A 13,456-nucleotide genomic window follows, 5' to 3' on the forward strand; every position below is an offset into this window, starting at 1 on the left:
GGGGCAGTTTTATTGTACTAATAATGTAATACTGTATTTCTTCTTTCTTAACTACAACCATGTTATAAACAGAAGGTTGTGTAAAATAAGTCGATTCAACTGGATATTACACCATTTCTGTTTTTAATGTTGACTTTTTTATGCAAAAATTAGAAATACAATACTGTAGGCTCTTTTTTTCCCAGCTTTTCTTTCTCTTTTAAATGTTGGTGGTTTTCTGTAGTTATATGCTTAGTTTAAACTATGTAGCAGGGACATGAATACAGGGCTGCTGGGAAGAAAAACATTTCAACATTGAATCATCAAGTGAATCATCAAAATAACTCAAAATAAAATCATTCTTTCTGATGGCTTTTGTGTTTGTGTGTGTGTTTCCTTGTGTTATGGGTTATATATTATAGCTTCTCATGAAGGACTTAAACAATCAGACAAATGTTGCAGCTTTAGAAGAGATTTAATAACTCTGTAATTATAGATTAGAAATTCCAGAGTACAATTACCTATTTATACAGCTGATAAATCATAAAATGTCATTTCCTTTAAAATACAAAAATAAGTCACTGGACACACATACCTTACAAAATGCAATAAATAGTGATAAAAAATAACACCAAAAACATGCACAGTCTGTTTGGGAGTTAGAAAATGTAACTGTTGTTAGCACTTTCTGTGTTGTGCGTCACATTGTGATGCCTCAGGAACAGTGTGACTCCTCTTCTTTTGTTGTGTCATCTGAGGGTTTCCTGCTCTCACTGAAGCATCGTGGTACCAGTATGACTGATATGTGCTGAGCGAACATCTCCAGCCGCAGTGGTTCTGTGTCTTGTTGTTCGCTGCAAGACACCACAGTAAAGACGGATTACACTGCTGTGCAGAAACCATCTTTTAATCAATAACTAACAACTTGGTAATAGCACAACAACTTATTTCATTTCAGGAAACCAAAAGATATTTTGAAGGACAGTGGCAATGTTTTGTGTGTTTTGTGTCATTTACTGCAAACTGTGTAAACCTAACATACTGAAAACTGGTTTCTGTTTTTAATTGACAAATTAATTTTACTTCCAAGACGGTCACTGCTTCAATTAATGTCAATATTGTACAAAAACTAAACATCTCAGACTTTTACCTTTACCTTGCTTTGGATAGGTGACCACTCACAGCGGTGGAAAGTAACTACTTACATTTAGTGCTGCACTTAAGTACAATTCTGCATCTTTATTACATTTGAGTTCACAACATTTATCTGACAGCTGTAATTACAACTTACTTTACAGGTAAACATTTTAAAAACACATCATGAGCCTATAAAACACAAGACACTGTTATGTACTAAATTACCCAAGCGTATATACAATGAGTCAAACTAGCTCTATCGCAGTAAACTACAATATTAAAATGGGGGTTTACATGCAAATGCATCAATAACAATAAAAATAGAAATGTGGCCCTGACTGAAACCAGTTTGGCTATATAATCAGGGCTTTTACTTTTATACTTAAAGTACATTTTGCTGATAATATGTATGTACATTTATTTAAGTAAGCTTTTTAATGCAGGATTTTATTTATAACAAAGATTTCTTCAATTGGGATATTTCTTCTGAATGCTTCTTCCACCACTGGTAATCAGTCACAGTGTTTTGGACTCATTTTTACGGTTACATCATATGCACCTGAAACATTTTTTCTCATAAAAAGATGTGAAATTCCATAAACATCCAGCTAAATTCAATGAGAAGTACATGGTAACTGCACTACCTGTGTGCTACAGTAGACAGGCCTGGTTTTTCTTTTCTCCTCAGTTTCTTTTAGTTGCTGATGCTGCTGCTCTGCCTCGCATCATTGTGGAGACCGCTGCAGCTTTCATACTCTGGATCCACCTGCTCTTCTTTGATTGCAATCCTCTTGGCATCCTCTGCAGAACACAGCCATCAGAAAGAAGTCAGATCTTATTTCGGACACAAATATGTGTGTAGAAATGACAAAGATGTGCCTGACTTATGTTTCACAAAATCCCAATAAGCATCCAACTGTCTACCTTTGGCGAGCTGCAGGTCGAAGGAGTACTGTGTCTCCATCACCTCATGACTGGGCCCCAGGCCTTTCATCTGGTCTCTCAGTTCCTTCAGCTTGATGTAGAAATGCACCTTATCCTGCGCCCGGGGAAACTGGGCACAGCGAGGGCTTGATGAGGGCATTAAGTAGCACACCTATAGGTGAGAGGAAATATGTGGTGAGGACTGTCGCTTGTATTGTTGAGCATATTTTATGAGTAATTCAAGTAATGTTTCTTCATACTGTTTCAGTTTCTGGGATTTTGTAGGGCTGCAGACCAAACTCCAGATTCTTTGCCTTCACACCAAAAGTTTCTTTGCAGAAGATTTCATAAATACCTGTCAAAATAAAAAAAAAAAACATATCAATACCGTTAAACATATCCAATGGCTTTATGAATCTAGCCATGTAAACACTTCCAGCAGAAATGGACAAAAGTAAAGTAGTGTCAGTGTTAAAATATTTTTACCTTTGCCATTAAAAGCTGCTATTAATGGCTTGTACTTCTGCAGCTTCTCAAGTAACTGTCGACCTCCTTCACGAATCTCCTTACTGGACCAAAAACATGAAACCAGGAAAGTCTTTTCAGTGTTTTTTTTTTTTTGAAGATACACACAGTATTACATCCTCACTGCTGATGATCCTAAAATTCGGTCTTCAGTTGCACTCACTCTGAATCATATCATCTGTCAAATGACTAAGTTGTGACTGTACACAATATATTTTTAGTGAAACTGCATTTCAATAAACTTTATACATCAGTATGTTTTTTTTCCTCACCTGGAGAGGTCCTTGCTGCCAGGTGTGGTCCTCTCCACCATGTTGGTGAAGCCGATGCTGTATTTCTCCGGCAGGCTATGATCATGCATGTAGTTGAGCTGCTGGTCAGTCAGACCAGAAAGAAACAGACATTTCCCTGCAAAGAAGACAGGGGTTGAAATCTTATTTGGTCAAGTGGCCATCAAGCAAGCATAAGATTTCAAAAACAATGGACCCAAACTAGATTTTAAAGGAACATTCAGGTGTTGTAGCTGCACTGAATCTACTGGACTTTATTGGCAAACACAGCTAGACAATGTGCAGGTTTGTTTTCCAGCATAATTTAGTGAGCTGATGATGATAGCAGATTTTGCCACACAGTTAAATATATATTATTTTAAAATGATGTGCTGAGGTAAAGGTACGGTCACTGACAGCACTTGCTCGGCTGCCTCACCAGCCTAACAATAAAAAGTTCGCAATTCATAAAAGAAAATCAAAGACTAAACTTATGCATGTAAAAGATGCTTGAGTTGTACTGCCTGTTAAACAGTGTAATATATAACATTCATGAGGCGCTGGACTTTACAGCTTATGATCTTAGCAACCTCTCCTTTTGAAAACCAGTCTGGCCAAACTTCACTCATGATAAATTTGACTTTGGCTTTCCTACATTTCCTATTAGCCCCTGAGATGTTGATATTGCCCTTTACGGCCCCCTTAAAAAGCTTGAACATGAACAAAAACATTTTTCAACAGTGTCATGCATACTGTCTCTCCCGTGGTCCGCTTGTTCCAGTGAACCACTGAAGCTACATCATTTATACAGATTGAAATATTCAAACCCAAGACACCATTTTTATGGCTACACCAACATATTGGACAGAATGTCACAGAGTTCAGCTGCATCACATCTTTACGTTGGTATCTCTGGGGGCTTTGGTGTCTCTATTGTATTTGAAATTACAAGTCTGAACAAATCTGAGCTGCATAACAAGCGTTCGTAACAATGGACCCATCGCTGTGTCCAGCAGGGTGGAAAATTGAATACTGGCATGTATTCGCTGTAGTCAGTAATGAAATTGAATTTCAACATACAGAAATGGTTTCCTGGGTTTGGGTAATGGTGTCCTTTGAAGGCTGACATTAGTCCTGGGTTAATTCCAATCTGAGGAGAAACATGAAGGGGTTACCATGGCAACAGACCTAAAACCTACAGTTTTATGCTGCTGAAATCTTACACCATAGGTACATTGTGTGTCAAGCATTTTGAAACGTGGTTCTCCTTGTATAACTGTCATAAACAACATTAACCCACTAATTATCCAAATAAACAAATATAAATTCTTAACGGCCCCCGAACATAACTCACTATCAAAATGTCAAGATTGTAGGTAATAACATCTGGCAGGGTTTTGGCCATAACCTCAGCCACTGACATGCCGTTGAAGCGGTTCAGAACCCTCTTGGCCTTCTTGGCGGCCTCAGCCTCATCCTCCTCCACCTGCGTCTCGCCCTCCTCCGCCTGCTGTTTAGGAGGCCGGCCTCTCTTTTTCTTCACTGGTGTCACAACTAGAACAGAGAGGAGCAAGATGTGTGAGAGACACACCTGTTGGTGAATTCACAAGAAATCTATTGTCATTTGAGAAAATTGTGTAGATATGAGTCCAAAACCTTTATGGTAGAAGCCATTATGAGAAATTTGGTTGACATTTTATTTCTTTTTTTTCCCAGTTGCAAAAACACATGACCATTAGTGTTATTAGTGTAGGTTGAAATGAAACTGCTGCAGTTAACAGTGTGTTTATTTCATTTTTATACCATACAGGATGTTGTTGGTTAAAAAAAATCAAAACAAAAAAACAAAACAAAAAAAAAATCATTTGTAAGCCATTAACCCTTCTTAACTGTAAGAATAAAGTTATAATATGTAACTTTCCCACAATAAAATGTCTAAAAATGACTGGACCCATGTTTTATATTTTTGAGTTGTGTATTTACATTATCCCAAATGTTTCCAGCAATTCTCAAACCAGAGAAATCTGTGATTTTAATCATGGCAATGATCTGTTTCATTTGGTCATATTCCCATCATATTTTCACTGCACATATGTCAGTGTTGTGGTTCCATGTCACAAGCTCAAAATTGACTTTTATCCAGTTTTAAGTCACAATTTTAGGATTTTTTTGTTTTTGTTTTTAACAATGCATTTTAACCAGTTGAGCAGTGTAGTCCATCTGGTGTCTGGATCTTCAGTTATCAGAGAAGAAAGCCAAGCAAATCCTTGACATCTCCTTGACATCCTGTGTCCACTGAACTAAAGTGAAACTGCTTTATTCATTGCTTCTATCGGTTTTAATTCCCTGGTCAGTTTGTTATGGACAAAAGGACAACTCTGCGGATAATTCAGCTGACATTAAAAACCTCTTGAACATCTGGATCATAAGTTATCAGGGAAACAATAGAAACAAAGGTTAGGGGCAGCCTTAGCATCCACCATACAGCGTCGGTGAAACAATGACTTTTAATATGAAACTGCTTTAGTCAGTGTTTTTAACAGTTATAATCACTTGGTCTGTTTGATTTGGAGAGGAGGAGACCTCTGTGGATAATTCAGGTTCAGGTAAAATCCTCCTGAGCAACTGACACTGAAGGAATCCAAACCGGGAGATGCTTATGGCTATTGGTGGTGAAGACAACAACTCCCATGATTCCATGCAACTTCACACTGTCATCAAATGCTGTCTTTTGTTATTGTTTTGATTGAGAGACCCCTAGCGGCAGAAGTTACATACCATGTGTTTCAGTCCCCAAATTACTTTAGAGAATCATTTTGCCAAGCTCAGACATGTCCTTGCAGTATAATGAGGGCAAAATAAATTAAAGGCTGACAGATTTGTAAAACAAAAACTGCTTCATATTTGGATAGGCATGGCTTCACAAAAACTTGTGACATCTTGCCCTAGGTGTGAGGGAAAGTTAGATCTTCCAGACCTGGAGGTGGACCAGCAGGCTGAGGCTGGTGCTGGACACTTGGCTCCTGTTGCTGTATTTTATGTTGATGCTTAGGGTAGTGAGAGACTGCAAGATGCTGCTGCTGCTGCTGTTGGTGCTGCTGTTGGTGCTGCTGTTGGTGCTGCTGTTGGTGCTGCTGTTGGTGCTGCTGGTGCTCCCTGCCGTTCTGCTGGTACAACGGCTCCTGGTATTGGTATGGGGCTGTGGGGTAGTTCTGGTAAAAAGGTTCCTGGTAAAGAGGCGGCTCCCGGTGGACTGATAGCTCAGTCATGACAGGCTCATCTCTGGGATCTTCTGTGAAATGGCCCATGTTGTGATATGGCATCACATGCTGCGCCTCAGGGTGCTGCTGGCTGGACTGGTACCTAAAAAAGAAAAGAACGCGTGAGACAAGAGGAGAGGAGGAGGAGGAGGAGAAAGAAGGTTAAAGAGAGAAGGGAGGGGAAGATGAGCAAAAGCAGAAAATGAAACAAGACTTGGACACAGCAAGAAAGGACAATTTATGTCTGGTGTTTAATGAGGTGTGTGAAGAAGTGGGTGAGCAAAACTAACAAGACACGATACTTACAAACATACATGCACCAATGAAAACCTGTTTGTATTCTCCGCATTGCATTTACTGCACCTTTATTGTGGTGATTTAATCTGTTTTGAGGGTATAACCTTGAGCATGTACTTGTTACAGCCACACATAGGTCTTTTAACACGGAATCGATTGTTCTCCTCAGTAAAATTTGTCTAGAATGGAATGAAGACATACAAACAATCAATAGGACTTGCAAAAACACTGTGACTGTGACTGATATGAAGTCAACGCTAAATCAAACATGTGAGGAACTTATTTTAGGGCTGTACACACACTACAGGGGGCAAATAGGCAGAGTAGGAACCACTGCAGGTGCATTTATAACATCTGTAGCAAGTGATGGTGTAATCTAATGTCCTCTGATCTGTCAGACTAGCTACAGGGTATTCATTAGACCTGCAACTAAAAATTATTTTCCATTCTTGATTAACCTCCTTCTCATTTTTACTAGTTTAGTTTGTAGTTAAATGTCAAAATGTCGTGAAAAACAGCCATCACAACTTTGCACTGCCCAAAGTGAGGTCTATAAATCTCTTAATTTATTTGACCAACAGTCCAAACCAAATATGTTTAACTGTGTATCATATATTGCAAAGAAAGGTTTTGAATCCTCACAATTCAGAAGCTTAAACCAGCCAATGTCTGGTACTTTTGCATGAAAAATTACTGAAACGATTAATTTATTATCTAAATAATTACTGATTAATTTTCTAAATCATTATAGGCGAAATTAAGTGGCAGTACAAGCATTTATTGTATCAGAATTATAATTCAGTGCACTAATGATTAAAGATATTAGTCCTACCTTAGTAGTCTTTCTCTCCATTCATTATTAATTGCACTATCACTTGCTACAAGCCTGAGTTTAAAGTATGCGGATATGTGTATGGCATCGTTTGTCAAATGATATTTATTTTCTCCATCTCATGCATGAAAATGAAAACCCAGGACCTGCCACCTCCAACACCAACTCACCACTGCTGAAAATAATCCGTGGGAACCGTCAATGATGTGTACTGGTTTTCCTCCATCTTAACTGTTGACTTATTTGAATAAATTAACATTTATCGTGCTGTCAGGTACATTTATACACACTGGAAACATGCGCCGTGTGGAGATTAAAGCACATACAGTACACTGCTAGCACAAAGAGGAAGACAGGAAGGTGGAGGGTTTAACTAACACTAAGCTAACCATAAAACGCAGCCCTGCAGCTGCTTCAAAACCTCCAGTGGCTGATACGTTAACGAAACATAAAGATGTAGGAGCAAACTAACATACCTGTCATACATTTTGTCTTTAGTTTTCAGATAACGAGACGGGGGGCTGGGAATCCTCCCAAAACAAAGACCATTTAAACGATCGACGTTTCCTTCCGAGTGAAGCCATGAGTGAAGCCTTACCGCCCCCTCCTGGCTGGGAGGTGTACGTGTTAGCCACGCCACACAGTCAGACTATTGCGATTAACGGCCGAACAGTTCCGTCAGTCAGTGCAGTTTTTTATTTATCAAAAGCATTATAAAATACACTCAGGAACAAAGTGCATGATACAGTCTATGCGAGCTACCGCTAGAGGGAACGGATCCCGTGTGTATGACAACACCAACATGAATTACATTGAAGAAGAAGAACGCAGTAGCCAAAGATTGCGTGATTTTGTAAAGTGCATCACTCCACTGTAAAACCAGGACACCTTCAGAATACACAGAAATTATGAAAATCCTTTATCTGGACCCATCTAGAGAATTATTTACTTATTTTTCTTAAACTACTAGTTTACATGCTTTAAACTGGTACAGCAATGTATGGCTCATTATGCCGCTAGCGAGTTTAGCTGTTCCATAAAAGAAATTACAAAAAAAAAAAAAAAAGCTACTCTAGAAGGAGTTAGTGGTTTTGTAGAACAGTAAGCAATTTATTATCATTGACACTTAAGACATAATTGCAATCCACCTCAACCAATAAATTCACAAAAGCGGAGCCCACAAATTCATAAAAGAGCGACAGTGAACGGAATCAAAACATTTGTGGTGTCCGCGAATAAAGGCAGAGTGAGAGCTCGCTACCCTCTTCTACCATCTTTCTGTTAGCTAAACAGCGTGACCTGCATGACACTTATGTGTAAGATGGTGAAAATCAGCTTCATTTTGGGGCCATGTAATTGAATGACAGAAAGATAAACAAGGTAAGGTTTTACCAGCCTCAGTTCATGTCACTTTATGTCTGTCACTCTGTCGCCATTGTCTGTTTTTCAAACTTTTACCCCTGGGAGCTGTTACATCAGGGCTAACAATGTCTCCACTGACAGGGTGACACAGTTGTGTCCCTGTCAGTGGATATATCCGATGTGCAGGTGGTTTGAAATCATATCCAGTATGTTATATAAATGTTTATCTTTGCTTAGCAAGAAAACCCAAATGGTAACCCAACCCATAGAGGATCCCCGAATTCGGTATCCAGTTATATGATGTATGGTCCTGGTTATGAGGCATTACTGTGCAGTTTTAGCAGACAACAACACTTTTCATTTAGCAAGAAAAGGATTTGACATCATGGATAACTTGGCTCAAATTAAAAGAGAAAGCAGCCAATGACTGTATGCTTTATCTGGGACACAGTTTAAAAATGTTGACCAATCTCTTTCTCTCTTTTTGCAGGTTGAGGAAGTCTGTGAAGATGCCAGCTGGTGTGTCTTGGCCTCGGTACCTGAGGATGTTTGGAGCCAGTGTACTGTCTATGTTTGCAGGGGCACAGTTCGTCCATCAGTACTACCTACCTGATCTGGTGAGGGACAAAATAATCCTTCTTTTCCCCCAGTGGCCTGTCTGGGTTTTCTGTAGATGCTCTGCGCATGAAATCAGCAAACAAGTCTGTAAAATGTAGGGATTATGATGGTCTTTTACATGTCTTTGAAAAGTTTGGACATTACAAAAAAATCATGTGCCAGTGACGTACAGATAGTGTACTACTACTGTTACTACATGTAATATAGTCTGTGTGTGTGTGTGTGTGTGTGTGTGTGTGTGTGTGTTTTAGTATAGCTGAAGTGTTCTGCTATAGTGATAGATCCTTGTGATCATCAATATCACCCACCTTATTGTATATCAGTTTCCTGCATTCACCACAATGTCATTTGACAGTGACCACACTGCAGAAGTAAAAGGTTCAGCAGGGATGGATCAGTCAGATTTTTATTTAATCCAGTGTGTTTTCATTTATGTGGAATTACTGTGTCAGAAACAAAACACAGACTCTTATTGATGGTGTTTTAGATCACTGAACAGTTTTATATTAAATTTCAGTGTAGCTTCTGTGTTATAAATAGCTAGGGGTGAAATTTTAACAACACCATACAACAAAATAGGCTCAGTTTTTCAGTATGTGTATAACAGTGCTTGTTGCTCTTTCAGAGTATACCAGATGTCCCACCGAAGCCTGGGGAGCTTCAGACAGAACTGCGGGGCTACAAAGTCAGAGAAGAAGCTGCTGCTGCATTACAGCAGTTTAAAGCGGAACAAAAGGTGGACTGATATGGAATTATACATCCTCTTTGTGATGGACACTCAATCATCACATTTTGTCCAGTTTTTGCCAACAGCTGGAGGCTGAACCGTGCCTGGGAGTAGAGTCATTTTTGGAACATCTGCCAATGGATGTCTTCTGTGTTTGATGTTCTCTTCCAATGGAACAAACAAGAAGGGAATCGGATGCTACATCACTGGTGTGTGGCCGCCCAGGATAAGGATCTTATCTGGAACATGATCTTTTTGTTTATACAACCATTCGCATCTATTCGTCGTCAATACATCTCTTCATCCTTTTTGAATGTGTGTGCATTTTTAGAAGAAGTGATGAAATATGTAAAAGAGTAACAGAACGCTTTACGAACACACAGCAAGTGTGCTAAAGTCATCAAGTGGTTGATGGTTTCGACCGAGCAGATAAAATGTATTTTAAATAAAAATACCATAAAAGTAAAATGTTGCTATTGATTTTTGTGTGTTTGTTTTGGACTTGCTCAGGGCACACAAAAGCCTAAGGTTCCCTGCACATCTTTTCTGTCTACATTATTTGATTAATCACAGATTTGTCAGATATTTACACCACTGAAGTACAATATCTACCATGTCCTCCAGCCTCCATCTTCTTGAGGTTCTTTATCAAAATTGAAGTTCAAAACCTGAGTGGTTTTCTTTTTGTTTTTTGTTTTTTTTGTATTGTGGTTGTTGTAAAGTGTTTTATCAAGTTTTAAGTAATTAATGCAAGGAAAACTTCAGACAATGCAGTATTATTGCATCATAGGAAAACTGTCACTATCAACAGGTCTGACAATTATTTTGTTTAATAATTATAGTTTAACCGTATTTAATAAATGTGGTTTAGAAATAGTTTCAAATTGAATTGGTCATGAAACTATGGTTATTTGCAGCCCCCATGAAGGCTGTTATATACTGTTATTTGGTTTACTATTACACAGGAAATGACCTGGTTTTAGGGTTGGAGTAGGGACCATAAACATGTGTGTGCAGGCGGGCCTCAACCATTGGATGTTGCGTATCATAGCAACAAATGTAAACAAAAGTGAAGCGGAGAAGATGGCGACGCAGAGAGAACAAGACGCCGCTGATTATCTCAAAAAACACAAAATAATCGAGCTCATGGACAACCTGACCAGCATGCTCTTCTTCCACAGACCTGGTTAGAGCTTGTTTCTCCGTTTAAGACGCAACACCTTAACATACTGTGCTGAAAAACGCGATAGCTAGCAATCAAGCTCAAATTACAGGACACACAACACAGGTAGTAAGCTAGCTTTTTAGTCACAACTCTACCTTATTGAATCTATCTGTGCTGGATTTGATCTGTACTGTTCAGATTTGTTGAAATTGGTTTAAATAGGTGTTGATTCAGCTGCACGTATGCATTAGACTGACTGATGTCTCTATTGTTTTATCCACTCCGTTTATATGCGTAGAGGGTTGGGCTGAATAATAAAAACAACTGTCTGTATAATGCAATACACTTACAATACAACTGCACCACAAACTACACCCTTTAAAATGACACAGTGTCTTTACTGTGTCTTATAGTTTGAGGTTACGATCACACCAATGGTTCTCCACTGGACGTAACTAAGTGTTGATCTTGTATACAAAGTGTATTTAAATGAAATATTAGTGTAGTATATGTTGCTATTCAACAATTTAACCTTTATTACTTTAGTAGCAGTGATTTACTGATGTATTGCGACTGATTCTTCCATTCAGAGAAACCCAGAGAGTTTCTTATTGAGCAGTTGGAACAGCTGAAGATTTCTCAACAGAGTGGTATGAAAGGGCCGAATTTGTTCAACAACTCCAACCTGGACGCCATCTTCGGGATACTGGACCCCACTAATCAAAAACACATCACTTTTGCACAGTACAAACAGGGTGAGCACAGGACATGGACACTTTTAGACTTGGGCAAAGGGATTGACTCTGCACTCACTCTTAATATAAGTAAATACATCACTGTTATTTATATCAGCCAAATAATTCTAAGGTCACCAGAGAAATCAATAAACAATATTTTCATACCAGAACCAGTGATTATACTATACTTATACAATATTTCACATGTAGTAGCCTATTTATTAATTCATCACATAGGTACTTTTAATTCACCCAAATATCACATCACTGCAACAAAAATAAGATTATCACAGGAATGTTGTTTTTTTCAGAATAATGAACTGTGGACTAATACTCACAGAGCCCTTTTCCCCACAGCACTGACCACTCTGGGCATAAAAAACATTAACGAATGTCCTGAAGGTGCAAATGAAGACAGAATATCCCACGAGACTTTCAAAACAGACGCGTAAGGGCAGCTTGTAAAATCTAAACAGCATGACAAAGACAATATCCACAAGTATTTAAAAAAATTCAACTTATAAATAAATAAATTTGAATCTCATTTTTTTGTTACAGGATAAAAGGCCTACAAAGATGCTCGGCAACATATGAACAACCATGAACTTTGATGTTTTCTTCCACTCAGTTGATGTCATTTATTCAGTGTTATAATACTGAAATGCATCTGAATGAGCACATTTTATATCTTCATTGTTATTAAACTGCCCGAAACAGTGGGGTTTTTGTCTCAGGTAGTTTCATTTTCATTAAAGTATTGACCAGCATTTTTACACTTAAGTCAACATTTGTATATTGTGGTGGATTTTCTTCTAAAACCTGTAGGTTATGAACCCTCAAGAAATAACACCAAGTCATTATCATACGTCCACATCCTTAGTTCTGACAGATGATTTTCTAATAGATGATTTTCCCTTTTTACTCATATTTATTTATATATTTAATATATATTTCTATATAAATGTTTTTACCTAACAAGAGCACATGGTTTACTCCTCAAAATGACCTTTGGGATCATCTCCGCCCAACCCATAATCACTCATGACCTTTTTAAGATCATGACTCTCTGGGCCTAAACAATCACAGTAAGAAAGCCAAAAACATAAGCAATAACTACAAACACAGTGTATAATAATAATAATGATTACTCATTACATACAACATTTTCTGCTCCAAAACACTGTATATAGTAATAAATACTAAGTAGCTCCAATACAATTTTGATTTGAAAAACATTATCAGTAGTTGTTGTCACAGTACATAATACGCAGTGGAAGAAGTTCTCATATATTTTAGCCAAGTAAAAGCATTGATACATGTATAAAATGTACTTAAAGTTTAAAAGTACATGAATTTAAATAAGACTAAGTAGTGATACAAGTAAGTATTAAATGTAATAGTGCTTAGTGTGGAAAATGCACACTGTGATAATGTGTAAGCATCATTTAACTGCTGTGATTGGTTGAGGTGCAGCTTTTTAATCTATCTATCTATCTACTGCAACAAATGATTATATTCATTATAGATGAATCCCCTGACTATTCTCTTGATTAATTAATAGATTGCTTGGTTTATAAGAATTCATAAAATTGTGAGAAATGCCCATCACAGAAACACAAAACTC

General features: G+C 38.0%; 3 protein-coding genes across 5 annotated transcripts; 2 read left to right on the forward strand and 1 right to left on the reverse strand.

The window, feature by feature from the left end:
• Window positions 1-435: 435 nt before the first annotated feature.
• Window positions 436-7,838, reverse strand: LOC139629316 (G/T mismatch-specific thymine DNA glycosylase-like). Of its 3 annotated transcripts, XM_071491866.1 has the most exons (11): window positions 7,700-7,799; window positions 7,394-7,461; window positions 5,812-6,197; window positions 4,189-4,388; window positions 3,915-3,984; window positions 2,838-2,973; window positions 2,527-2,609; window positions 2,301-2,395; window positions 2,041-2,212; window positions 1,761-1,917; window positions 436-833 (listed from the first exon to the last, which is right to left on the reverse strand). In XM_071491866.1, exons 2-10 carry the CDS (start codon window positions 7,447-7,449, stop codon window positions 1,811-1,813), a joined length of 1,305 nt encoding a protein of 434 aa, XP_071347967.1. In that variant the 5' UTR covers window positions 7,450-7,461; window positions 7,700-7,799; the 3' UTR covers window positions 436-833; window positions 1,761-1,810. The 3 variants fall into 3 exon arrangements, with proteins under 3 accessions (XP_071347967.1, XP_071347973.1, XP_071347979.1); XM_071491872.1 differs by lacking the exon at window positions 7,394-7,461 and having other exon boundaries at window positions 7,700-7,838; XM_071491878.1 differs by lacking the exons at window positions 7,394-7,461; window positions 7,700-7,799 and adding an exon at window positions 6,401-6,420 and having other exon boundaries at window positions 696-833.
• A 637-nt stretch (window positions 7,839-8,475) lies between these two features.
• On the forward strand, window positions 8,476-9,978 carry uqcc6 (ubiquinol-cytochrome c reductase complex assembly factor 6). Its single transcript, XM_071491934.1, has 3 exons — window positions 8,476-8,603; window positions 9,076-9,202; window positions 9,829-9,978. Exons 2-3 carry the CDS (start codon window positions 9,095-9,097, stop codon window positions 9,946-9,948), a joined length of 228 nt encoding a protein of 75 aa, XP_071348035.1. The 5' UTR covers window positions 8,476-8,603; window positions 9,076-9,094; the 3' UTR covers window positions 9,949-9,978.
• A 979-nt stretch (window positions 9,979-10,957) lies between these two features.
• On the forward strand, window positions 10,958-12,551 carry efcab10 (EF-hand calcium binding domain 10). The gene is made up of 4 exons (XM_071491924.1): window positions 10,958-11,116; window positions 11,686-11,850; window positions 12,190-12,280; window positions 12,391-12,551. The coding sequence occupies exons 1-4, from the start codon at window positions 10,966-10,968 to the stop codon at window positions 12,434-12,436; spliced, it is 453 nt and encodes a 150-aa protein (XP_071348025.1). The 5' UTR covers window positions 10,958-10,965; the 3' UTR covers window positions 12,437-12,551.
• The last annotated feature ends 905 nt before the right edge of the window (window positions 12,552-13,456 follow it).

Source organism: Trachinotus anak, unplaced genomic scaffold (assembly GCF_046630095.1).
Source record: "Trachinotus anak isolate AG129_WGS33_773 ecotype Australia unplaced genomic scaffold, CSIRO_AGI_Tana_v1 ptg000002l, whole genome shotgun sequence".
Taxonomy (NCBI): Eukaryota; Metazoa; Chordata; class Actinopteri; order Carangiformes; family Carangidae; genus Trachinotus; species Trachinotus anak.

What these genes read in the sequence shown, in the direction of transcription:
- LOC139629316 (XM_071491866.1), bottom strand. Translation starts at nt 7,449, where the DNA reads ATGGAGGAAAACCAGTACACATCATTGACGGTTCCCACGGATTATTTT. An exon ending in AAACCCAGGAAACCATTTCT is followed by an intron (nt 2,974 to 3,914) that starts GTATGTTGAAAT and finishes TCTTCTTTGCAG; the next exon opens with GGAAATGTCTGTTTCTTTCT. An exon ending in AGCAGCTTTTAATGGCAAAG is followed by an intron (nt 2,396 to 2,526) that starts GTAAAAATATTT and finishes TTATTTTGACAG; the next exon opens with GTATTTATGAAATCTTCTGC.
- uqcc6 (XM_071491934.1), top strand. Translation starts at nt 9,095, where the DNA reads ATGCCAGCTGGTGTGTCTTGGCCTCGGTACCTGAGGATGTTTGGAGCC. An exon ending in AGTACTACCTACCTGATCTG is followed by an intron (nt 9,203 to 9,828) that starts GTGAGGGACAAA and finishes TTGCTCTTTCAG; the next exon opens with AGTATACCAGATGTCCCACC.
- efcab10 (XM_071491924.1), top strand. Translation starts at nt 10,966, where the DNA reads ATGTTGCGTATCATAGCAACAAATGTAAACAAAAGTGAAGCGGAGAAG. An exon ending in GCTCTTCTTCCACAGACCTG is followed by an intron (nt 11,117 to 11,685) that starts GTTAGAGCTTGT and finishes TCTTCCATTCAG; the next exon opens with AGAAACCCAGAGAGTTTCTT. An exon ending in GAGACTTTCAAAACAGACGC is followed by an intron (nt 12,281 to 12,390) that starts GTAAGGGCAGCT and finishes TTTTTGTTACAG; the next exon opens with GATAAAAGGCCTACAAAGAT.